A 27,314-nucleotide genomic window follows, 5' to 3' on the forward strand; every position below is an offset into this window, starting at 1 on the left:
TTTCATTTTCTCTACTACAAACCTGCTTGTGTAAGGGGTTTTCGTTTTCTCTACTACAAACCTGCTTGTGTAAGGGGTTTTCATTTTCTCTACTACAAACCTGTTTGTGTAAGGGTTTTTCATTTTCTCTACTACAAACCTGCTTGTGTAAGGGGTTTTCATTTTCTCTACTACAAACCTGCTTGTGTAAGGGTTTTTCATGTTCTCTCCTACAAACCTGTGCTGGTAGTTTTTTTTAAATTTCTCTAGTGTCTTATTTTCTCTACCACAAACCTGCTTATGTAAGAGGTTTTCATTTTCTCTACTACAAACCTGCTTGTGTAGTAGTTTTTCATTCTCTCTACTACAAACCTGCTTGTGTAAGAGTTTTTCATTCTCTCTACTACAAACCTGCTTGTGTAAGAGATTTTAATTTTCTCTACTACAAACCTGCTTGTGTAGTAGTTTTTCATTCTCTCTACTACAAACCTGCTTGTGTAAGAGTTTTTCATTCTCTCTACTACAAACCTGCTTGTGTAAGAGTTTTTCATTCTCTCTACTACAAACCTGCTTTGTGTAAGAGATTTTCATTTTCTCTACTACAAACCTGCTTGTGTAATGGGTTTTCATTTTCTCTGGTGTCTTATTTTCTCTACTACAAACCTGTGTGTGTAGGGTTTTAAAATTTTCTCTTACTACAAACCTGCTTGTGTAAGGAGCTTTCATTTTCTTTGGAGTACTGGTCAAACTGGTTGGAGCACTCGAGTGGGTACTTTCTTCAAAATTAGCATCATTCTGTAAACATTCATTAAAACATTTCAAACATAACTAAAGTGACTGGTCTAATACTTTAAACTGTCCTACAGTATTCTGTCCCGGGCCAGACCACTGGCTATCCTGAGGCCCGGCCCAGGATGAACATTCCCGAAACCTTAGTGGCATGTTAAAATTATTCTCTCTCTCTACTACAACTACTACTTTCTCAATTAAAACAAGAATTAACTTTCTGCAAGACACTAGTTGTATTAACGAGTTGGGTAATAGGGTTTTAAAATAAGGCTAAATTAAACTGATATACTTTTTAAAATGAAAACTCAAATTTACTGAAGAAAAAATCTGGAAACATATTAAAGGTAAAATTAGACTGACCAATTTTTAAATATCTATCCTCAAACAAAATTAAAAAACCCGCTATTTTCTCAGATCTCTAATGAAACAGAAAAAGTATTAAAACTTGATGGACATCATTTTAACCATACTATCAGTAAATAATACATCTATTGCAAATAATGGACTCATACTCTGGTGAAAATATATTTCATATTCAGACTCAAGTAACAGTTTGTTCAGAATAAGGGAAATTTGTGACATTTTAATTACCGATTTGGCTGTGACTGTTTCTGAGTCACTCAATACTGACTGTACGCTGGAATTGGTTGTGTTTGTTGTTCCCATGGAAACCTCTGGGTCGGCTGTACTGTCAGGATTGTTTCTTCTCCATGAGAACCAGGATGTAACTCCACCCGTTTTCTTCTTCTCCTTCTTAGGCATGTGTTCTTTTACCAGCATCTGGCTGGTTTTCTACACAAATAAAAAATACAAATTACAGGATATTAAAATTAGCCCTACTGGTCTGCCAATAGATCTAACAGCATTGCGTGGACTCCCATGTCCAGGTGACATTTCATCTGTAAATAACAATTTAAATATCGACCAATTACACTTTGCCGTTTACAGCGTTATTCGGGAGCATACAAATTCTAAAAATATCGGGCGAGACTATTTATGCAATAGGTGAACTTGTTGGTCTATTTCAACATTAAAAAACAGAGGGAAAAGTGCAGTAATAAACTCTGGATTGTATACTAGTATAAACAGATTTTATGGCTATACCATCACAGGTGTTTTTTCCGTCTAGAAACAAATTTTATATAAAAATTTATATTGAAATTAATTTCTGGCATACTTCGTAATTCACTCGAATCATTTTGTATACCCTTGGCATAATCCCGAATGTTTTCAAATTCTTTTCAAATCACTGGCATGATTTTGTAAGTAAGGTTTTGATTGGCCGAATGAAAAGTCAACTGGACATGAGCTCCAACGGGGTGCTGTTAGATGCACAGGTAATTGACCCCTCCGTACGGCGTGATTGACAACCGCGCTAGACCAATCATATTTCGCGGTTCAAAGAGCGCGGGCCCAACTTTGGTTGGACGCCATTAGGTTAGACAACATAATTTTCTCGATGTGTAACGTTTTTGTATAGTTAGCATTAAAAGTAGTTAAAATAATTGTCTCCTCCAACTGAATCATAATCATAGTAAACATATACTTCTGCTGATGTGTCAACAGCGATGACAGCTATGCGGAGCCTACGATTAAAGTAAAATCGGTGTTTTCCTGCGAAACACGTCACATGGTACTGAAAGTGAAGTTCTGCTGAAATCATTGTTTCGTGCATAAAATTATGGTACACCGATAGCATTCCCCCATGCCGTGTATGTTAAATGTTACTGCTCATGCCCCCCCCCCCCCCCTTTTAAAAAAAAACCCAAAACATTTAACGCAACCCGAACAAAAATAAAGACGTCACTGTTTTAAACAAGTCTTGGCCGGGTTGTCGCTGCACCTTCTATTCTCGTTTCTCGGCATATCAGAATTCCATTAATATAAAAGTCGAACAACAACAAAAATTAAGATAAAAAAGAAACAAACAAGACATTTTAATTTTATCAGTCCTGACAAGAAAAGTTAGCATAGGATGTTTTAAACGTTCTTTTGGTTGCATTCGATGTTCGTCACTTCCGGGTTCTTGTGCTTCGATTTACTGAAGTAAAAATGGTTTCGTTGATTTAAATCACATTGTCATCGTAAATGTACCCTGTAGTGAAACACTTGAATGGCTTTTTAATTAAACAATGATATTTGTAAATAAATTAAGGCGAAAACGTAATCGGCAGATCAGCTGATTTTGCTATCGACCTATGTGAATCGGCAGCCATTGTTGAAAGTTTGTCTAACCTTGCATCACGTGTGACGGGGGGGGGGTGGGGGGGCGGGCGCACGTGGTTAACTCGTCATACGGAGGGGTCAATTAACCAGTGGAGCTAATTTTAATTAGACTGATATTAAACAAGCTTCCATTTCGAATCATGTTTATGTCCCAAGTGAAATAATTTTCAATTGCTTCAGCGAGTGTCAATGAAAATTATTTCAAGAGGGATATAAACAGGATACAAAATGGTAGCGAGTTTAATATCCTATTTATTACCAACAATCGATATTAATTCGTATCACTGATCTCGTTTGGTGGACGTTCAGGTCAGGCTGTAGAGTGCCAACTGATGATGTCATTGTATGACGTCAAAGTGTTACGTCCCACTAAACGTTCTAGTGGGACAAAAACTTTGATATGTACCAAGATATTTTTAACTGTATTGGTAATAATTAAATTTTCTACACAAATAAAAAGCAGAATTCAGTTTCTAAACAAATTTTTTTAAAACACACACAACATATATAAACAAGTACAAATTAGTACACACTATTTTAAAGTTGCCGATTCAAGTTTACAAAGCAGGCTTAGATCGGGGGGCTGGTAGGGGGGGGGGGGGGGGGCCACTACACCCTCTTCTCTCTCACTAACCTCTAACCAACTAACAACTAACCTACTGTCCTGGACAGACAGCCCAGATAGCTGAGGTGTGTGCCTTTTCAGTTATCAATAAAAGATAACAATAAATGCCTGTTCAAACACCTCTTACCAGCCAGTGCACCACAACTGGTATATCAAAGGCTGTGATATGTGTTATCCTGTCTGGGATGGTGCATATAAATGATCCCTTGCCATTAATGAAAAAATGTAACAGATTTCCTCTCTAAGACGATATGTCTAAATTACCAAATGTTTGACATCCAATAGCCGATGATCAATAAATCAATGTGATCTAGTGGTGTTGTTAAACAAAACATCTCTTACCATCTCTTACCATGTCCAGACTTTAACTCAAAACTAAGTACAAATGTTAAAAATTTAAGCATTTTTCAAATCTGCGTGAACCGTATACCAATCATGACCAATGTTTCAAACTTGGTGGGGGGTATTAATCAATAACAGATTTTCATTTAACAGAGCAACTGTTGTTGGTCAGTGATAACTTATTTATCAAGCGGTCATTTCTAAGTATACCAGAATGGACATTACGTAGTTACTGAGAATTGCAATCCCCCCAGGAAAGAAGGCAACGGTTTATTTAACGAAGCACTCAACAAATTTCATTGATGGTTATATGGCGTCAGACATATGGTTAAGGACCACACAGATATTGAGAGAGGAAACCCACTGTCGCCACTTCATGGGCTACTATTTTTGATTAGCAGCAAGGGATCTTTTATATGCACCATCCCATAGACAGGAGAGCACATACCACGGCAATTGATATACCAGTCGTGGTGCACTGGCTGGAGCGAGAAATAGCCCAATGGGCCCACTGACGGAGATCAATCCCAGATCCACCGCACATCAAGTGAGTGCTTTACCACTGGGCTACGTTTAGGAAATAAAATGAAATTTAACCTAATACAAATATTAGAATGATCAGAAACACGTTTAATATACAGCCACTAATATTTTATGCAGAAAAATAAATTTGATATGTAATTACAATCGTTAAAAAGTCTCTGTTGGTCGATAACATCTTAAAAATTGCAGCAAACTCAGGAATGTCCCTTTAATAGCCTTACCTCGGGTAGATCTTTGTGGAAAACCATCTGTGATAAAATCATGGGAGCTGCTGTCGACCAGTTGTAGTATCTGAAACATACAAGATGGTCAACACTTTAAAAACATTTTTCTCTTCTACAATTAGTTTTTTTTTCAAACAATATTCCACAGTTTAAAATGTATGAGATTAATCATCAACAGGCAAAGTCTGTCATGTGAAACGTGAGATGTATTGGTGTGCTGAACCTCGAATATCAACACTTTATTTTATTTCTAAATACCTGTAGACAGACTGAACTTAATAGTAGGGAATGTTCCTTTATCATCCATTAACAGATTTTGTAGGAGATATCGCTGGCACTATAATATCTCCTGCATTATTCTCCTAGGAGATATCGCTTCTTTTTATTATGTCACTGTGTATTTATTATGTCACTGTGTATGTTTCAGCGTTAAGCCTATCACTGTGACATCACGCCATTGTTATTCTGCTAGTTAACGAGTCTACTACTGCTAAATATAGTGACATTCAACTCACATTACTGACATTGTTTACAATTGTTGCAAATGAAAAGAATGATAATGGATGATAAAAAGAATACCCCCTCGTGTCTTGTGACATCATAATTTATCAGCACTCGTTGATAAATTATGATATCACAAGACACGAGGGAGTATCCTCTATTTAACATAACATTTCGATCAGAAATTTGTAACTGGCACTTAAGTATTGTCAAGCATTGTTGCTTGGATTCTGAAAAATTCATTTGTTGATTTCAATTTTTTTTTAATGTTAGAACTTTTATGCAACAATTATACTTCCAATATAACAAATGGCACATACTGTAACTGTAACTTTACTTCTGTATGGAAGACAGAACAATAAATGTTTTATGTTACAATCTTCACGTTCCTATGTTCACTTATGACAGCTGGCACAATGCATAAATGTTCATTTATAGTCCGTTCCATCATTCTATTAAAATGTTTTTTTTTGTAAATAATTTCAGTTTGGTTTAACGTAAGAAGAAAAGTAAAGGTATTTTGGAAATAACAAAGAAATACAATTTGTGTGTGCAATTTACAAACTAATCAGCGAGGAAATAAATAAATAAATAGTAGTAACTTACATAGTATGAAAAAAGTGCGATCCCTTTCACTCTGCAGCTTATTTAAAAAACACACGACCTTGACTATCACTGAAAGCAAATCTTACTTGTCTAAATTCTTGACAACGAGATCAGTATTGTTAAATATCCTAATCTAAACAATTCTTGACTTATTTCCGTGCCTACTACAAATTTCTGATCAGAATGTTACAGGCTATCAGAAAAAGGTTGACACTGAAAATGTATCTTACTTGTCTAAAATCTTAACAACAAGATCAGGATTGTTGATTCTCCTACTCTAGAATCAATTCTTGACTTATTTCCGTGCCTACTACAAATTTCTGATTGGAATGTTACAGACTATCAGGAAAAGGTTGACACTGACAATGCATCTTACGTGTCTAAAATCTTAACAACGGTCTCAGGATTGTTGATTCTCATAATCCAATCAATTCTTGACTTATTTCCATGTCTGTTGCAAATTTCTGATTGGAATGTTACAGACTATCAGAAAAAGGTTGACACTGAAAATGCATCCTACTTGTCTAAAATCTTAAAAACGAGATCAAGATTGTTGAATCTTTCTAATCGGAATGTTACAAACTATCAGAAAAAGGTTAACTCTGAAAACACATCTTACTTGTCTAAAATCTTGACGACTAGATCGGGATTGTTGATTCTTTTCTGATCGGAATGGTACAGACTATCAGAAAAACGTTAACTCTGAAAACACATCTTACTTGTCTAAAATCTTAACGACGAGATCGGGATTGTTGATCATGTTTGGATTCTCGGAGATGTCGTCGAAGGTGACGACTTTCTGCATGAAGGTGTTGAGACTGATCCCGTGTGGGTCTGACAGCCCCCCACACAGAGACAGCGACACACGGCCCAGGTGGCGGACTTCAGACTCGAGAAAGTTGACAGGTGGCCCTCCTATGGCTCCTTCCACCGAGTGAGGAGACTGAGGCAAGGACGCCCCACGCCCTGACTCCGAGTCATCCTCTTTGAACCTATGAGACGTTAAAATAACAGACAATGGTAACAAAACGGTAGGAAGGAAGAAAGGAAATGTTTTATTTAACAACACACTCAACACATTTTATTTACGGTTATATGGTGTCGAACCAGGGCTTCGAAAATGTTTATAAAATTCACTAGCAATGGGATTAGTGATTTAAAAAATTTAAAGAAAGAAAGAAATGTTTTATTTAATGACGCAGTCATCACATTTTATTTACGGTTATATGGCGTCGGACATATGGTTTAGGACCACACAGATATTTTAATTTTTTTTTTTTTTTTTTTTTTTTTTAAATACATATTTATTGTCCCAGATCATATAACAGTGTCGGGGTTGAGAGCCCCGACTCACTGCTTTACATTTGTATCCATGGTCTAAGCAGCAACAAACTGTTAAAACTAACAAAAACTAATAGAAACTGATTCAGGGTGAAGTTCAATTCATGCATACAGATGAACATGGACAGTGATCTATAATATAACTATTGTTATGATCCGAGATTTAAACAGGACCACACAGATATTGATAGAGGAAACCCTCTGTCGCCACTCCATGGGCTACCCTTTTCGATTAGCAGCAAGGGATCTTTTATACGCACCGTCCTACAGACAGGATAGTACATACCACGGCCTTAGATATACCAGTCATGGTGCACTGGAAGGAACGAGAAATAGCCCAATGGGCCCACCAACAGGGATCGATCCCACACTGACTGCGCATCGAGCGAGCGCCTTACTACTGGGATATGTCCCTCCACTAACGTGATAAAAAAACAGTAGGCTGCGAATGGCTATTGGATGTCCCGTAAATTTGGTAACGGAGAATGTATGAGTCAATGTTAACATGTGTGTTTTGCTTCATAAAATAAAATAAAACAAGCATTCTGAGAGTACTGCTATATAAGCAAAACATGTCCCATACAGGGCCCAAATTTTTTTCATATCTCCTAAGTTCAAGGGCCATATATATCTCTCCAAAAATGAGTATATCGCCTTGAAATTCAAACTTTATCTGCACTGGTACATAAAACCAAAATCCAGCCTGTGCTGGTGCGGTATGCAAATTTGTTCACGATTATACATGTATTGCCCATAATTAGTCCTTATTTAGTAATTTTGTTTGTTTCTTGTTTATGCATATGTTTTGCATCCAGTTCCGTATGTGGAATGTTTATATGCAATAAAGTTTTTATCTTTTAATAAAGCTATTTACAAAATCTCAGTATCTCGAGGCATTGTAAAAAAAAACCCATTCAGAAAACTATGTGGGACAGACGGATGGACGAATAGACAAAGACGGAGATGAAACCTATAGTTCCTTTGGTTGGACCAGTAACAGATGATAACAAAACGGTAGGCTGCAAATAGCTATTGGATGTCAAGTATTGAATGTATGAGTGAATGTCAACATGAGTCTGTATACTTTGGTGTGTTTTGTTTCATACAATAAACTACCGTATATCTTCACCTGTAAGTCGATCTCGGCTATAAGTCGAGTCCCTAATTTCAAGCCCTGAAAACGTATTTTTTTATTGACCCGTTTATAAGTCGACCCATGAAAAACAACTTATAAATATTGAAGTATTTCTTATTTTCAGCACATGAGAACAATAATGTACAATATTTGAACAAATGAAAATTATTTTACAAACTTCGGTTTTCAAATTTTGTACATCGCAAACAAGTAACATAGCATCAAAAAGAAATATTCCCTTAGTAGACAGTGAAAGCTGTTTGGCTGTTACCATATGGCACTGTACAGCATGGTTTTGTGCACAGACAACAACTTTATTTATAAACACTGACAACAGATCACTACAATAAAACTGAAAGTATCAGTTAATCACATGTTTTGCCGCCATATTAATACATGTAAGGAGGATAACTCTGGAAAGTACACTGGTTTTTATGTATGTCCCTATTGCTCTAGTGAACTGCAGATATATCAGTCTAAGCTGTTTTAAGGGTCAGCTCAGTAATATTCATGAAGTTAATCACCGACAAAACATTGTTTGAACAACCATTAATGCCAGTGACCAGATTTCAAAATAAACTCAGGCAACAGGTAGTTAGTATTGTTTACATTTTTGCTATTAGTGATGACTGTTATTTTAACTAAGTGGACTGTTCTATTGGCATGTGAGTAAGATCGCACGCCTTTTTGCATAACCAAAACCGTTCTAATGCCAAAAAAAAAAGGTTAAAAAAAAATAAATGTGTCAAATTAACATATTTGAGTATAAATACAAGGCATACTTCAACAATAAAACTTGTAAAATAATCCCTAAAACGGTAATATTTTTGGGTGAATTTTTTTTACCCTCTTATAAGTCGACCCCCCAAGTTATAAAATAATTTTTGGGTGAAAAATATTCGACTTATAGGCGAAGATATACGGTAAACTAAAAACTCTAAAACGTACTCTCTGCGGTCTCCCAGATAGATTTTAGCAATTTCTGGATCTTCAAGTTCTGTTAGGTAGATTCCTTTGTCTTTCTCTTTCAAAAAATCCACCTTCTGTTCAAGAGACGTGTCTAGATTAAAAAACCCAGAAACAAGACAATTCAGTGTTGATTAAACAAACTTTCAACAACTAAATAGACATAAGCGTAAGAGACAGGGGGTTGGGGGGGGGGGGGGGGACTGCCCCCTAGTGCTGGAGAAAAACCTCAAATTCGTGCAAAAATTATACAGATATTCAGGAAAAACATGCTAACTTGAGACTTTTTCACCATGTATTTCCATCATTCTACCTTTAAAATTAGTTCTAATCCATATAAAAATGTGTAGCAATTCGTTTGCAGCCCTATACTGCTGTTTGGTAGTAATGATAATATGAATAAATGTTATCCAAATTAGGGCATTTTCTTCTAATTTGGACAAAACCTTGCCTGCCCCCTTACAAAAATGGGAGCCTGTACGTCTATGTAAACAGAGGATTAATCATGAATGCTTTTTGAAGGAAAATATCAAAAGACTCTTTGTTAATCTGTATGTGCCTCAAAATAATACCAATTAACTAGGTTGATATTTTACTTATTAAAAATGTGAGTAGCGAATTCTATTTTACCTGTAACACTTCTAAAATAACATTTTAATTCAGTGTTGATTAAACAAACTTTCAACAACTAAACAGAGGATTCATCATGAGTGTTTTTTGATACGGAAAACATCAACAGAATCTTTGTTAATCTGTATGTACCTCAAAATAATACCAATTAACTAGGTTGATATTTTACTTATTAAAAAGAAGAGCAACAAATTCTATTTATCCTGTAACACTTTCTTTAATTACCAACCAGGCATGGATCCAGGAGTGGGTGAGTCGAGAGGGTATCGCTTCCTCCAAAAATGTTCCACTTATTTTAAAGTGCATTCACCACTAATATACAACTTCCATTTAAGTAGTAGCATGTACATCTCCCCCAGTGCAAAAATTCCTGGATCTATGCCTTCAACCCTACCTTTCCGCATGACACTGGCGTTGTCGATGACATCCAGACTGTCATTGGCTTCGGACGGTGGCTTGGTGGGAAAGGAACCCCATTCCCATGTGGCACTGTCCTCCATTAACATCATTATCTTCGAATCCTCTGTGTGCTGTAAATCCACCTCTGTGTCACTCTTAGGTGAAGGGGGGCGTGTCGGCAGCGGGCTGAAATAAACAAACGACATCTGTATTACAGAGTTCATACATAGAGATTGTTATACGAGTTTGTGTGTCATACTGATTTTACGAGATGTGTCAGGATTTTTGTATTGCCTGAGCAAGAGCGAGGGTAATGCATAAATCCTGACACGAGGTTCGTGAAATCAGTACGACTCACACGCGAGTGTAATAATTTCTTTATTATCCATATTATTATTGTTGTTTTCTTTATGAATAACAAGACCCAACTCAAAATGTTTCAGCCACAACTAGTAGACGATGAAATGACATCAGCTAGGGCTGGAGAAGCCACGTCATGTTATGACGTCGCTTCCCAAAATAACGTCATTACACGTGTACTACATATGATTATTATTAACTCGGTTATGTTAAACCATATAGATAATAAACTTCATTATCAAGCAAAACAAACATCTGTATTACACAGAGTTCATACACTTCATTATGGACCAAATTTCCATCAACTTTGATCATATGAGATTATTGTGGGAACTGCTAAAAACACATGTTAAAATTAATGAATGTGTAAAATGTGCATTTCCAAGTTTGTAAACATCCATGGAACTGGTTATATGGAAATCAGTCCTTAGGCCCATTCAGAACACACCAGAGCTTGGTCTGTGACCGCTGAGTATGGCATCAGTCAAAAACAGTCGAATAGACAAAACACACCACAACAGATCTGGCAGCAGACTACATAGAACATGTTATATTTTGATAGTACCAGACTCACCAGACCCATATGTGGTGTGTTTAGGGCCAGAAATAACCACTGAACACTCTTTGAAGTGGTCCAACTAAGCCCACAGCTAAAGTTATTAAATGAGAAATGGCAGGTGCATGCCACAGATAGTCACACGAGACAAGCACCTGTTGTGGTTAGAGTGATAAGAACTGGGATGTGGAGGTGGACTGCAAAAGAAGTTGAAAGATAGCGGGAGCATTCAGATCGGGGGGGAAAGTGAGATAGAATTCAAAGGAGAAAAAGGAAAGCGGTTGGAGAGACAAGGACTGGGATGTGGAGGTGGATAGCGACATAAGTTGAAAGATAGAAGCATTCAGATCAGGAAGAAAAGAAATTGAAAACAGTTGGAGAAACAAGGACTGGGATGTGGAGGTGGACAGCAAAAGAAATTAAAAGATAGGAGCAGCCATCAGATTGGGAAAAAAATTTGATGGATTCTAAGGAGAGAAAGAAAATGGGCAGTGGGACACAAAAAAAAACGGGTGGGGGGAGAGAATTTTTTTTAAAAGGGGAGGACGGGAATTAAAAAAAAAAAAAAAAAACCAAACAAATTAAGAATGAAGTAAAGCTGACTGACCTGATTGGTGGACTGATCTCCACTTCAGGTTCACTCAGAGGGTGAAGAAAGTTGTCGTACGTTGCGTTTCGCCGCAAGCTTGCCATTTTCGGGTGAGTCCACTCATCAGGCAAGAGTTGAATCTCCGTCAGCGGCATACTGGCGCTCTTAGACAGATGGGCTTCCAACTCCTCCTCGGACGAGTGCGAAACCTCGAGTTCAAATATACTGTCGTTCTCGGCACTCTGGACCTGTAAAACCCTCGGCGATGATTTACCCGATTTCTGCTTCTTCTTCTTGAACACTTTCCTACGTGGTACAACCCCTTTCACCTGGGAGAGTTCATCGTGAGAACTGTCGCTCTTTAGGTCTTTGTGCAGAATGTTCTGAATGATGTTGTATTTGTCGGAGTCATGTGACTGTCCGTCTTTGATCAGTTCTTTGAGCGACGTCTGCTGCCATTGTTCGACCTTTGACCTGTCCGACTGTTGCATGGTGAGACCTTCCTTCATCAGCACAGACGTGGATGGAATAGGAGATGTAGCTAGGTATGGTGGGACTTCCTGGGGGAAAAAAAGAAAAGTAAAACAAACACGTCTTATAACTTTTATGATCAGAGATCCATCTTGCAAGATTCAATCCCTGCTATTAAGAAAATTACCACAGCAAAAAAAGATGCCGTACAAAAAACATTCTAATATAATCCACAGCGAAAATGTGCCGCGGAGAATGAAAAACTCCACGGCAATCTCAATAGGCATTGCTGATTGCAGGGGTTGAAGCATCTTCATAAATCAAGGCTAATATTCGTTCCTCGTATTCAGCCTTGATACATGTAGTCAAGATTACTGATATCCACTACTAGCGCCCTCTATTGGAAGAAAATTTGTAACACCGATTATGTCCCTTACACAATGACATCGCTGACCAATCACAGCATCGGTAACATGTGACAATCTTGAAAGCAATATCAAAAATTAACCGCCGAAACTTTTTTTTTAACATATCGTGACAAACATGACACGTTTCCACGGACGCTGACATCTTTGTTTACAATAACAAGGGAATCTATAAGGAGCGTTGCGATTCGTTGCAATCAGATCTCATCGCATCCAATGAAATTTAAGCATTTTGTGGCACGATTTCTTGACGACATGTATCAAGGCTGAATACGAGGAACGAATATTAGCCTTGATTTATGAAGATGGGGTTGAAGATTCTAATACTCCACACCTTTCATCAACTGAAAATAATTTTATACCTTTTTATATAAATTAAAATGTGAAAAAAAGGTCAATGAAATTTTTACCTAATTTTATAAATAATATAATTACAAACTTTAAGCTGTTATACAATTTACTATATTCTAATTGGATGATATTGCTAAAAAAAAGCTGAATGTTATTCTTCGATAAACCTCAGAAAGTGACGTCATTATGTCAAATCAGGAAGGAAGGAAGGAAATGTTTTATTTAACGATGCACTCAACACATTTTATTTGTAGTTATATGGCATCAGACATATGGTTAAGGACCACACAGATATTTAGAGAGGAAACCCACTGTCGCCACTTCATGGGCTACTCTTTTCGATTAGCAGCATGGGGTCTATTATATGCACCATCCCACAGACAGGATGGTACATACCACAGCCTTTGTTACACCAGTTGTGGAGCACTGGCTGGAACGAGACATAGCCCCATGGGTCATGGAAAGGACACTAGAAATTACGAGATGAGACTTCCGGGGAAAAAAACAAAAGAAAAAGAGACAAATTTCATAACTTTTATGATCAGAGATCCATACCTCACTGTGAAAAACAAAATTGAAGGGAGTGATTCATTGATCCCAAAGGAATATTTTATTCAGCATTGCATTGCGATATTTTATTTAAAATAACTTTGTGATGCTTCGTGATTTGATACAATTTATGACTATTATACATCAATAAATCCACAAAACACATTACAAAACATTTCTTATATAAATTAAAATTGCTAACTGAAATTGATACTGAAGTCAGGATCATGGTCTGGCAGTGAAACAAATGTAAGAGATACCTGTAAACCATAAAGGCTCAATATGCAGTCATGCTGTGGGGGGAAGGGAGTACACCATAGGTGGTGGGCATTTTTGCTTGGGATGAGAGAAATGCCTGTAACCCATGCAGGGAATAATGTTTCAAACAAACCATCATTATGTTTGTTAAACATTATATTGCTAATTTTATACAGAGAGTATGACAACAAATATTAATAAAAAAAAGGAAAGAAATGTTTTATTTAACGACGCACTCAACACATTTTATTTATGGTTATATGGCGCTGGACATATGGTTAAGGACCACACAGATATTGAGAGAGGAAACCTGCTGTTGCCACTTCATGGGCTACTCTTTCCAATTAACAGCAAGGGATCTTTTATATGAACCACCCCAGACAGGACAGTACATACCACGGCCTTTTTTTTACACCAGTTGTGGAGCACTGGCTGGAACGAGAAATAGCCCAATGGGCCCACCAACGGGGATTGATCCTAGATCGACTGCGCATCAGGCGAGTGCTGTACCATTGAGCTATGTCCCACCCCCAAATTTTAATAACAAGTTAAAATAAAACAATACCTCAAAAGATTCGACAATCTCTTCCACAAAGAAAGCCTCCCCAGCCTCTCCTAGTTTCATCTGTAAGTCGACAGGTTCACCATTGATTTCAATATCAACCTAAAAACAGAAAATTCAGGTCAACCCCATATGAAAGTTAAAAGATTTAGGGTTTTTTAATGCATAAAACAACATAAAATCCAGGTCAACCCCATATGAAAGTTAAAAGATTTAGGGTTTTTTAATGTCATAAAACAACATAAAATCCAGGTCAACCCCATATGAAAGTTAAAAGATTTAGGGTTTTTTAATGTCATAAAACAACATAAAATCCAGGTCAACTATGAAAGTTAAACACAATTCTTTAACAACATAAAAACAAAAACAAATCCACGTCAACCATATGAAAGTTATAATTTGTTTTTCTTTAACAACAGAAAATCCATGTAAATCAAATGGAAGTCAAAGTTTTAAATTTTCTTTTAACAAAATAAAAACAACAGAAAATTCATGTTGACAGCCATATGTTAGTTAAAGCTCCTTTTTATTTAACAATCATAAAATCCATGTCAACCATGTGAAAATCAACGGCTATTGAATGCCAAACATTTGATAATTTTGACATATATACATGTATGTCAGGGGTGGGGAAAAGAACCATTTTGCTGGTCTGGGACTGATTCTTGATCTTTGAGACCAAAATTATAAATGTTTAAACATGTGTTTGCCCTTCCCACTTCTGTCATTCTTCTCGATACAGAGCACCTGTTTGTTTCTATTACTGGCACAATTTCCTATCCATTTAATGGCGCTGTTTCTGCACGTTTATTTATCTACATCAATCAACCGATGTGCATTGTGATTCTCAAAAGACTTGAACCAGTCTCAAATTTAATAAAAATTGGTCAGTTGCCTGTCTCACGGTTTCATTTTTCCATCAGTAGCTGGTAACAGAAAAGGCAATATGACTATATATGTGCAGCTTTTTAATTGGACTTCCTTGGGCATCAGTAGCTTGTACATTATCAGGCACGGCAAAAAGCAAATCGAAATTGGGGGGGGGCTGACTGAGATCAAGGACTCAAAGCAAAGTTTCTAGGGGATTCAGGGGTATGCTCCCCTTAAAATTGTGAAAACTAGATGTCCTAAAATACAATTTCCTGCATTCTGCAAGTAAAATGTATCTCTGCCCTAAGATTTACTACCAATAATATTTTTAATTCAAATAATTCGAGGGGCTAGAGCCCCCCCAGCCCCACCCCACCCTGCTCCGCCATGCCTGAATTTCTGTCTGGCCCTGATAACGTCCATCTTGCCGAAGTGGACATGATAGGTAGACGACCGACGATTATAATCGATAAATTTGAATGTAACTAGTTTACTCACCACTTTCTGTCTGGCCCTGATGACCCCATTTTGCTGAAGTGGACATGAAAGGAAGACGACTGACGATCATAATCGATAAATTTGAACGTAACTAGTTTACTCACCACTTTCTGTCTGGCCCTGATAACGCCCATTTTGGCGAAGTGGATGTGAAAGGAGACGACTGACGATTATAATCGATAAATTTGAACGTAACTAGTTTACTCACCACTTTCTGTCTGGCCCTGATGACGCCCATCTTGCCGAAGCGGACGTGAAAGGGAGACGACTGGAAGGAGCCGTCGCACTGTTGGACGATGATCACATCGATAGCCCCGGTCAGCGTGGCCGAGTTGATCTCATTGTACAGGCCCTTCACATTCGAGAGGAAACGCCCCACAATACCAATGCTCATTCTCCTCAAACAGTCGTTTCACAAGTTGTATTCAGTGAACAGCAACAAGAATACCTGTAAAATAAATAAATATATATATTTTTTTTTTTAAATAGAAAATCATTCTAGGAACATTTTGCTTTCAAAATCTTGACTTAGCGATATTTCTAGATTAGCAACAAAGGAAAAGAAATATATTATTTAACAACACACTCAACACATTTTTTATTTTATATTTTTTTTGGCTGAGGACCATACAGATATTGAGAGAGGAAACCCGCTATCACCACTTCATGATCTACTCTTTTCGATTAGCAGCAAGGGATCTTTTATATGCACCATCCCACAGACAGGGTAGTACATACCACGGCCTTTGATATACCAGTCGTGGTGCACTGGCTGGAACAAGAAATAGCCCAATGGGCCCAATGGTGGGGATCGATCCCACACTTACTGCGCATCGAGCGAGTGGGGGAAGGCAGGCATCGAAATAAGTCGACAACGGTCGTTCAGGTTACCGGGAGGTTACCACATGTAAGAAAAGTTGAGAACGGTGTTTCGTTCTCGACAAACATTTCAACATAATGGTAGTTTTGTTTCCGAACGTAAACCAGGCAATGCATTCCGGACTTCTGCGTTTCATTTTCTTGTAAGGAATTGCATCTATGTTCGCGCGCACTTGTGCAATTCCAAGCAATCTCGGCAATCCGCGTTTATGCAGCGCCCACTAAATAAATTTACTTCAGGATTTTGTTTCTCGTACCGATGTTCGCACGCACCGATACAATTTCAGAATGTCCACGTTAAAAGTAGCAGTAACAGGAATTCAATTCTAACTTTCATATAGTTGTGGTAACCTATAGGTTACCAGGCTATATTTTGTGGTAACCTGTAAATGGGTTACCAGACACAATGCTTATTTCGATGCCTGGGAAGGGGGGCGGAACTCTTATGTTACTATGGCTGAAAGCCAGGACAGTCTCTTCAATTTCTGAACAGCATATGCTTTTGTGCACGTAGTGAAATAATCAAAGGCAACGTGCAACTATGTTACTAAACTTTTTCAAGACTTCTAAAGACATCACTGACTTTGCATCACCATGGTGCTGACTTTGTATCGACTGTGATGCTGATTTCAAACAGATACATTGTATCTTTCTCACACGGGAAGGCTTATTTTCTTTAAAAAAATTAAATGTTTTTCAAGATTTTTTTATGAATGATTACAGCTTTTGCACGAACGATCCATCGTTTATGTTGATATTGGTTTTGGGCATGAGTTCGACCATTACAACCCTTTCAATGGTTAGGGTAGTTTTAGGGATATGGTTAAGGTTAGTCTTTTGAGCCTTTGATATGGAGATGTCATCATGTCAACGTCCAAAGTTGACAAAATGTTAATAAACCAAAAAACACCACCACGACCGTATACGATTAGGGAAAAATATCCGCCCGGTCCCCCCTTCCCCTAACCCTAACCCTAACTCCAACCCTAGTCCTAACCCCAGCCATAACCCCAACCCTAACCCTAACCTAACCCCGTAACCCTCAACCCTAACTAAAAATAATAATGGAGGGGACCGGGCGGATATTATACCTACGATTAGTATCATTACCATGGTGAAGTAGGAAGTAAGGGGGTAAAAAATGCCAAATTATGCGTTACGCAATTGCTGAACGGTCCCCTACACCTATCATGAAATGATCAATCATAAATCGCCCCGGACACTACGACTGGCGAAACCAAAATACACGGTCATCAAAACCTGCATTAAGAGTTACAATAAGACATGGCAAACATACCTCACTTTGTTGCTGAAACCTAATTCTGTGTGTAGATGTTACATTCTTACTACTGCCTGATTACATGCGACCACCATGAAACAATAACGTTTTTATCTTTAAATAGTCTGACCTCCAGTCGACAACCAAGTATCCACCATGTTGACTGGGTCGATCATGTGATATTTTAGGTCAAAGGTTAAATCCGCTTGTAACATTAAAAGTGCATTCTCGAGAAAATAAGTAGGCCTACGTCAAACTGGACTTCAACAATTTCTTATTTATGACTACGTACAGCATGCTAGTAAATGTTTTTGTGCTTTTAAAAAGTCACCTGGTTACTGGTTATTGTTAATTTATGACATTATTTCGCCATATTTAAATGTTTGTTTTGCTTACTTACGGTTTTCCCAATGAGATGACACACATAACAGTACCTAGTATTAGACCTACTTTCAACCAATCAGCGACGAGAAAGCGGGAAAAAAAATATACCACGAGATATATACGCTGATGCTATTTCTGTCTATTATAAATAACATAAATCTTCCGTGTTTTTAAGGCCTAATATTTGCAGTCACACAATAGCTGAGTGTACAGCTAAATTACAGTTAAATCTATTTGGCAAAGTGTCATTTCAGTATTTTTATATTGATTTGTTTTTGGAAAAGTGTGTTTGTTTGTTTTGTTTAACGATACCACTAGAGCACAATGCTTAATTAATCATGGGCTATTGGATGTCAGACATTTGGTAATTGTGACACGTAGTCATCAGAGGAAACCCGCTACAGTTTTCCAAACGCAGCAAGGGCTCTTTTAAATGCACTTCCCCACAGGCTGGAAAGCACATACCGCAACCTTTGACCAGTTGTGGTCTTTTCAAAAAGTTACTTTTGATAAATCTATCTATCTACTAATTAATCGATCCCACAGTAAAGTTTGTTTGTTTTATTTAACGACGCCGCTAGAGCACATTGATTTTTTATCTTATCATCGGCTATTGGACGTCAAACATATGGTCATTCTGACACTGTTTTTAGAGGAAACCCGCTGTCGCCACATAGGCTACTCTTTTTACGACAGGCAGCAAGGGATCTTTTATTTGCGCTTCCCACAGGCAGGATAGCACAAACCATGGCCTTTGTTGAACCAGTTATGGATCACTGGTCGGTGCAAGTGGTTTACACCTACCCATTGAGCCTTGCGGAGCACTCACTCAGGGTTTGGAGTCGGTATCTGGATTAAAAATCCCATGCCTCGACTGGGATCCGAACCCAGTACCTACCAGCCTGTAGACCGATGGCCTGCCACGACGCCACCGAGGCCGGTCGATCCCACAGATGCATAAATCAGGCATCAATGAAAAGAGAACAGTAATATGAATATTATATATAAACTTTAACATTTTCGCAGGGAACACACGTCACCAGAACATAATATAATGTTTTGGTTTGTACGTTTCGATATTCCGAACCATGCTATTTGTCTAGGAGAAAGGTACTTTTTTTTTGTTTTTTTTTTCTGGAGGTGCCCCCCCCCCCCCCCCCCCCACATACACACACATCCATTGCGTCCCTAGAAAATGCGGAACCTTTAAATACATATTGTGCCGTAAACAATTGCAGATGAAACAATACACATTTGTGACGTAGTAGGCCTATTGCCTGTTTACGAGTGGAACTGTTTCTCTCAGGGTTATTCCAACCTATGTTCCCATGACATTTTATTTCCTAACTGTCCTACGTGGAGAAATGCACGCAGATGTAATCATTACCAATCTGTATATTACAGTAGTTCTTTTATCATTCGGACCATCTAGTCGTTCTATTAAAGGCATACTGTCACAGATTTAAGGACCTTATTTCTCTAAAAATGGATAGTAAATAGAAATTACATTAATTGTTGGAAACCAAATCTAGCTATTGCATCACTTTAACTGAACCATGATGGAGTGAAATCCATGTCAACCCTCTCGGCAATTTTAGTTTTTGAATTATGGACCATTGCCATAATTCAATTATTTTTTACAAAATATCATTAATAAATTGTAACCAGGTGGAATTTTAGTGATTTTAAGCTATTGCACTGCACTGTACACAAACACACATGCATTGAGTTTTAATCAGTGGGTTCACACTTTGGATCAGTAAATGTAGCTTGGGATGGTATTTGACTGTTGACCACTGACCTATGACATCGACCACGGCTCTGCAATTGGTTAATTTGGGCTAAGCCAACTGGTGACTAATTACTCTTTTTAAAATCTCACCTGGCAAGAAGACATGTTTTTCCTTCTCTTAAAGTTCGCCATCTTTGAAATCCTGAGGTTAGTTTTCTTTATCTTTTCTTATTTGCACTTTTTTAATACTAATATGCATAAAGTAAAATATTATTAAGAAGTAATTATAGTTTTGTAAATTATAGTTAGTATTAAATATAAATCTGTGTGAAGAATTAGACATAAACGTTATTTAGTTTAGAAGTAATGTTGGCTTATTTAATAGTTGGATTATATATGTAGTTATATCTAAAGATGTATATAGGTGTAATAATTAAAGTATAATTACAATAAACCTTGTGGTAGCCTAATGATTAATAATTAATAGTAATCATTTAGCATGTCAATAAGAAATAGAAAATGTCTGTATTTGTATATATTATGTATGCTATGTAACAGTTGTGATCCATGTTTTAGTATTACTTTATTTGTTTTATAGTTAACTGATCAAGACCTTCACTCTCTGTGTCGCCCTTACGTCCACAACGAAAGGTAGACTATTGTTTGTTTCTTTAGGTCATGGCCCATGCAATATATTCACTGCTCGTGCCATGGGCGGATCCAGGAAATATTTTTAGGGGGGGACCAAAAAAGAAGGGCACATTGACTCGTCAAAAGGGCACCTTACTACAAGTTTTGATATTTACAATTAATATGAATTCCTACAGTTCTACGTCATAATATACTAGCAATAATGAAGTAAATTGGCGTCACTCGCGTTAGAACCTCAATGGGGCCCCATTGAGACTCAATAACACAGACACATATCTGCAAGCTTGCGCATGTACACGAAAATCTTGATTTCATTTATCTACAATATAATTATTGTTTACTTAAAAAAAAAAAAATTCTACAAACAAAAAGGGCACTTGGACATTTTGAGGGCACTTGAACAATTTTTTGGGGGGACGCGTCCCCCTGGTCCCCCCCCCCCCCTTGGATCCGCCCATGCGTGCTAATTGTGTACTGTGTAAATGTGTATTTTTTAAATTATATTATGAATGTAACTTGGTTTAGATTATTTATTAATGTTTAGTTTTATACATTGAGAATATGTTACCATATGGGTTATTTAATAAATATTTAATTATATGCTTGAAGTAGCGCTTATTCAATTAGTTTATCTAATTGTGTTTTCTTTATTTAATCAAGAGTATTAAATTTTTTTGTATAAACATACTGCAGAGAGTATATTTGTATAACTTAAGACTATATTTGTACAACTTTAGTATCTTTTTATGCGGATGTATGTATAATCATGGGCGTCATTTGCAAGGAAAAAGTGGGTGGGGGGGGGGGGGAACAATTGGGTTCTAACAATATTTCGTGCGACTAATCGCGAGCGCCCTAGGTCATATTTAAAGTCACATCAATCACATCAAGGTTATACAACAGAGCAGAAATAATATATTTACCAGTCCGGACGGACAACGTTCCCCCTGGAAGCCTTCCTAAGTTTCTCCCCGATATCTCTAAAATCCTATCTATTTATTCAAAAACCGAATATCGCCTGGGGGCACATCGCGGTAACCCCCCTATCATGTGAGTTTTCCACAGCAACCAAGACGACATTTTTTTCTTAGATGACCAGACATACTGTCGCCAGTTCGCCAGAAATCCCCCGGTCATAAACCGTTCTACCGGAGTTATTACGTAACTACTGGCCACATGGCCTCCGCACCTGGTCTGGGTGTGTAATAGAGGGTACGGTCGCGCGGAGGTATTACTTAACAAAGCCCATCTGGTCTTAAGTGCATATTGGGACTGGACACGGCCCTCTAAAACAATTAATATCGCCACAGGCGAAAAGAAATTAAGAGCATGTTCCGTCACAATCCCCATTGGTGGGCCCATTGGGCTATTTCTCGTTCCAGCCAGTGCACCACGACTGGCATGTCAAGGCTGTGGTAGGCCTATATACAACCCTGCCTGTGGGATGGTGCATATAAAAGATCCCTTGCTGCTAAACGAAAAGAGTAGCCCATGAAGTGGCGACAGCGGGTTTTCTCTCTCAATATCTGTGTGGTCCTTAACCATATGTCTGACGCCATATAACCGTAAATAAGATGTGGGTTTAAGAAATACCAATCAAGTGGCGGGTCGATCCCCCCGACCCAAGCATTCCGAGCAAGCGCTCTAAGATACCGACATAACTAGATCACGCCCACTGTACCCTCCTGGTTCCTTTGATAACGCCGTTGCTTCATAATCTTGATTACAGCTGAGAGATGATCGAATAACCCGATTTCCTCCCGGGCCTGTAGTCCACTGACACGTTTGTTTCATACTATATAGATTTATAGATTAAATAAGCACGAGGTAACTATTTATCACATATCTTTAGATATGGTAATTGTCTTCTCTAAACACCAACAATAATTATGAGAATCTCACATTGATATATACTCTTCAAAAGAAGAAACGCAAAACCACATTGTGTAACATTTGGAGAATTGATTTAATTATTGAATGGCGAGTCCGATAATTACCAAATGTTGCAGGATTGTTCACAATTCACTCTAGTCCATTGTGAGTAAGTGATAGGACACACCACCAAGGTCAAGGTCATCTGGAGTCAATACCGGGTGTGGCCTCCGCGTGTGTTGACAACTGCCTGGCACCGCCTGCCCATTGAAGCAACCAGAGTACGGATGACGTCCCGAGGGATGGTGGCCCACTCGGCCTGCAAGGCTGCTGCCAGCTCGGGCAGGGTCTGGGGCTGTGGTTGTCGCTGTCGGAGGCGTCGGTCCAACTCGTCTCATAGATGCTCAATTAGGTTCAAATCCGGTGATGTCGATGGCCAAGGAAGGACATTAATGTTGTTGTTCTGTAGGAAAGCCGTTGTGAGACGTGCTGTGTGAGGCCTGGCGTTGTCATGTTGGAACACTGCGTTGGCGTTGGCCATAACTGGAACGATGTGTGGCCGGAGGATCTGGTCAATGTAGCCCTGTGCATTCAGGTTGCCCTGCACGTGGACCAGGTCAGTTCTGCCAGTGTGTGAGATGGCTGCCCACACCATGACACTACCCCCGCCGAATCTGTCCACTTCCTGCACGCAGTTTGTCGCATAACGTTCACCACGACGCCTATACACGCGACATCTTCCATCATGACGTCGGAGCAGAAATCGGGACTCGTCACTGAACCACACCTGTCTCCATCGCAGTTGAGGCCATTGTCGATGAATCTGGCACCACTGCAGTCGGAGTCGACGGTGTTGTGGTGTTAAGATGACACCTCGAACTGGACGTCTGGCACGAATTCCTACCTCACGTAGGCGGTTCCGTACGGTCTGGTCGGATATCCTGCGCAAACCTGGTATTGTTGTGGCTGTGGAGGTGGCAGTAGTCAATCGTTCCCGAAGGTGGCGTACCCGGATGTAGCGGTCCTGCCCGGGGGTAGTGACCCGTGGTCGACCGGATCTAGGGAGGTCACGTGTTGATCCATGTTGCTGGTAACGGTCCCACAGTCTGGAGATGGTGCTTGGGGACACATGGAATGCCCTGGCAACGGCCGTTCTGGATTCGCCTGCGTCTAGTCGGCCGATGGATGGTTTCACTGCGGTTCACTGAGACGTGGCATGTCCTGGATTGTCAACTGTCGGCCAGATACAGAGGCCAGGCAAGCGAACACCCTGCACTTTTATACTGTCGGTGTTCATGTTGCACGTGCAGACAACGCACGTGCAGTGGTGACATGGTTTGCACGTGGCTGCGTTTTTGCGAATATTCACATTTTGGAACTTTATTGTACAGTAGCTGCGTTTTATCGAATGTAACCGTGGGAATGTGTTTGGGACATGCAATGACCTTATATTCACAAAGCATGAACCGGTAGGAAACATAAAATCGGAGTTATAACCCATTTGTACCCTTTTGCGTTTCTTTTTTTGAAGAGTATATATATATATATAATATAATCTACCTTTCATGTAGTGTATAAGAAAAACGAAAAAGTAAAGTTCGCACATTGTGCAGCTGCTAATATGGCTATGCGTTAATATAGCGCATGTAAAAAAAAAAAAAAAAAAAAAATGTTTTATTTTACGACGCACTCAACACATTTTATTTACGGTTATATGGCGTTAGACATATGGTTAAGGACCACGCAGATTTTGAGATGAAACCCGCTGTCGCCACTACATGGGCTACTCTTTTCGATTAGCAGCAAGGGATCTTTTATTTGCGCTTCCCACAGGCAGGATAGCACAAACCATGGCCTCTGTCGAATCAGTTATGGATCACTGGTCGGTGCAAGTAGTTTACGCCTACCCATTGAGTCTTGCGGAACACTCACTCAGGGTTTGGAGTCGGTATCTGGGTTAAAAATCCCATGATCCGAACCCAGTACCTACCAGCCTGTAGACCGACGGCCTAACCACGACGCCACCGAGGCCGGTCTATAGCGCATGTTGTCTGTCGTCTGTTGCCAGATCTGTAGTGCGTTTCTATTTCAACCGGGACCATACACGCCAGACCATGTTAAAAGTCTTAATAATAATTTCCACTTTTTATTTTTCTTGGTTGGATTTTGTTTGTTCGTTTTGCTGGTGGCTACTCTCTTCTCAAAGTCGCTTGAGATAATATTTCAAGTGAAACATAAAAATTATGATGGTAAAACCAGACCAAATGCCGTGGTATGTGCTATCCTGTCTGTGGAATGGTGCATATAAAAGATCCCTTGCTGCTAATCTAAAAAGAGTAGACCATTAAGTGACGACAGCGGGTTTCCTATCTCAATATCTGTGTGGTCCTTAACCATATGTCTGAGGCCATATAATCGTAAATAAAACGTGTTGAATGCGTCGTTAAATAAAACATTTATTTCCACAGACTGTTATGCGGCGTTCACACAGTGCCGATTATGGGTCCCGTTTGAAATCAGACAGCGCTACGACACGAAAAGTGAAAAAGTCGGATTACTATCCTCAATGATCTGGAATGTCCTATCATTGTCTGAACGCAGTCGTATACGTTTGTAACAACAGAGTCCTACGGATCGGGAATGGTCCGGAGAGGTCGGTTAAGCACTCCCGACAGTTAGGTGCGTCCCGTAACATTCGGGAAACTCGGCCGATTTTGTCTAGTCAGATTACAATCGTGACTATGTCGTGACAGATTCTGCTGTATCGGATCAAAATCGTAACAATGTCCTGTGTTATCTGGATGGTGTCCTGTGGATCGGGACGCTGTCGTGATGAACGGGCATGATCTGGACTATCACGTGACTAATGGTTTTGTAACGGATGTCTTCCTTCAACGTCGGTTCACTGTCGGATCTCTGTCGGATCGCATTCGGGAGAATCGGGACGCTGTCGGGACAGATTTGGTAGTTTTTTTACCATGCGAAAGATACAAATCGGATCAGAATCGGATTGAGAACTGGAGAATCGGGACGAATTCGGCTGGAAACCGCTGAATCGGGACGCTTCCTGAACAATGTCTGATTGTCGTGATTTCCCGCCACGAATCACAGGATCTTGATCAGACTTTTGACAAATTTTAATCGGGAATGGTCCTATCAAGGACGGCAGTAAAAATCCTGAATGTGTGACTGAAGCTTTAGTTAAAACACACGATCATTCACCCTTTTCGGTGGCCAGGATGTATATTGGTGGATCAAGAAGGGGAGGGGGTCACAGGGGACCCTGACCCCCCCCCCCCCCCACCACCGCCCGTTTGAAGTGCACTTTTTAATTTCTTTTCGATTTAAAAAAAGAAAAGAAAGATCATCGACAATAAATTGCCCTGAAAACGCGCCTTAAGTTTGAGCATCTTTATTTTTAAAAATTCCAGGGAGCACACCGCCTACACCCTCCCCTCTTATACAAATTTCGCTCTCTTTAGAAGCGCAGCTGATTAGCCTTCCACACATTATGGATACGCCCCTGATGTAATTGATTCTACCCATACACTAGAGAGTCGAGAGCCTTCTTGAAAGCCATTTCAAGTGGTGGGGGAATTAATTATTTCGTGACGGGGTGCTGAGAGCAGCTACGATTTCCTTTTCAGAATCCTGCATTAATCCCAGTTAAACATTGTGACCACACCTAAAACATGGTAACTCACAATCAATATTCCAAATATAATATACGCTCATGATGTATGTGCCTAGAATAATTTAATAACAATAAATTTACTTACTCACTAGCGTAGCTAAAAAAAAAATGAAGCGGACCGAAAAAAAAAGAAAAAAACACATGTAAGGGGGGGGGGGGGGGAAGGCCTTAAAAATATAGTCAAAGGCGAAAACCCCAAAACTTTAATGCCGTGGAGAATTAAAAACTCCACAGCAATCTTTACGGCATTGCCGATTTTCCGTTTTCGATGTGCAATTGAAATGTGTCATCTTCAAACATCTAATCCTGGGGTTACCTTTTTACTTAATCTGTTGTTGTACATCTGCACTGGCGTAGGAAAACGCACAGGGGGAATGTACCCCACACCCCCACTTTTCAGATATTTTGCTTTATATTTCCTTTATAATAGTGTAAAATGTGTAAATATAAAATAATATACGCTCATGATGTGTGCCTAGAATAACCCCACCCCTTACACACTTTTTGGGGGGGATATAGCAAAGGCTTCCTACGCCACTGTCAATACTGTTCAGTGCGCAACAAACTGCTGTAGCATACCCCCATTTTCATAAAAATGTGTATTTAAGATTCCTACGCCACTTCTAGATCTGAAAATGAAACCAAATAAATACTGTATCACAGTAAATAGTAAAAGATTCCTTACCTTGTTACACACTTGTGTAGCGATTTTGTTTTCAACTGATAACTCGGTCAGCTATTATCTATCAACACAGTTGGTGTATTGTTATTATAAACCTCTCGCGTACAAATATTAACACGAGGATAACGGCCTTCACCCAGCAGTGTGGCGCTTTAGATGGTATAAGCCAATCAGATGTGAGTATCACTGGGGGTATGCCCGTTGTCATTGGTGATGTCACAATACAGGTGGATTAAAGGTGATGATGTGCAGACGACATACAGATCATGTGTACAAGAGTGTGACGTTATGGCTCATAGCTATAAACTGTAACTACGCATAGCGAACATATATATATGTAACCGGT

General features: G+C 39.0%; 1 protein-coding gene across 3 annotated transcripts in view; it reads right to left on the reverse strand.

Annotated features, from left to right (window-relative positions):
* Positions 1-27,095, reverse strand: part of LOC121377689 (phosphatidate phosphatase LPIN2-like) — a 37,677-nt gene extending 10,582 nt beyond the window's left edge. For 2 of the 3 annotated variants that reach the window (XM_041505768.1, XM_041505770.1), the window contains exons 1-10: positions 17,972-18,185; positions 16,004-16,243; positions 14,431-14,529; positions 11,830-12,371; positions 10,302-10,492; positions 9,260-9,371; positions 6,555-6,827; positions 4,726-4,795; positions 1,360-1,560; positions 683-774 (exon numbers count right to left, since the gene is read on the reverse strand). In XM_041505768.1, the coding sequence (XP_041361702.1) occupies positions 683-774; positions 1,360-1,560; positions 4,726-4,795; positions 6,555-6,827; positions 9,260-9,371; positions 10,302-10,492; positions 11,830-12,371; positions 14,431-14,529; positions 16,004-16,189 (1,766 nt within the window). In that variant the 5' untranslated portion in view covers positions 16,190-16,243; positions 17,972-18,185. Of the gene's footprint in view, positions 1-682; positions 775-1,359; positions 1,561-4,725; positions 4,796-6,554; positions 6,828-9,259; positions 9,372-10,301; positions 10,493-11,829; positions 12,372-14,430; positions 14,530-16,003; positions 16,244-17,971; positions 18,186-26,971 lie in introns of those variants that run through there. The other variant, XM_041505769.1, reaches the window with a different exon arrangement.
* Positions 27,096-27,314: the final 219 nt, after the last annotated feature.

The sequence above is a fragment of the Gigantopelta aegis genome, chromosome 7 (genome assembly GCF_016097555.1).
Source record: "Gigantopelta aegis isolate Gae_Host chromosome 7, Gae_host_genome, whole genome shotgun sequence".
NCBI lineage: Eukaryota > Metazoa > Mollusca > Gastropoda > Neomphalida > Peltospiridae > Gigantopelta > Gigantopelta aegis.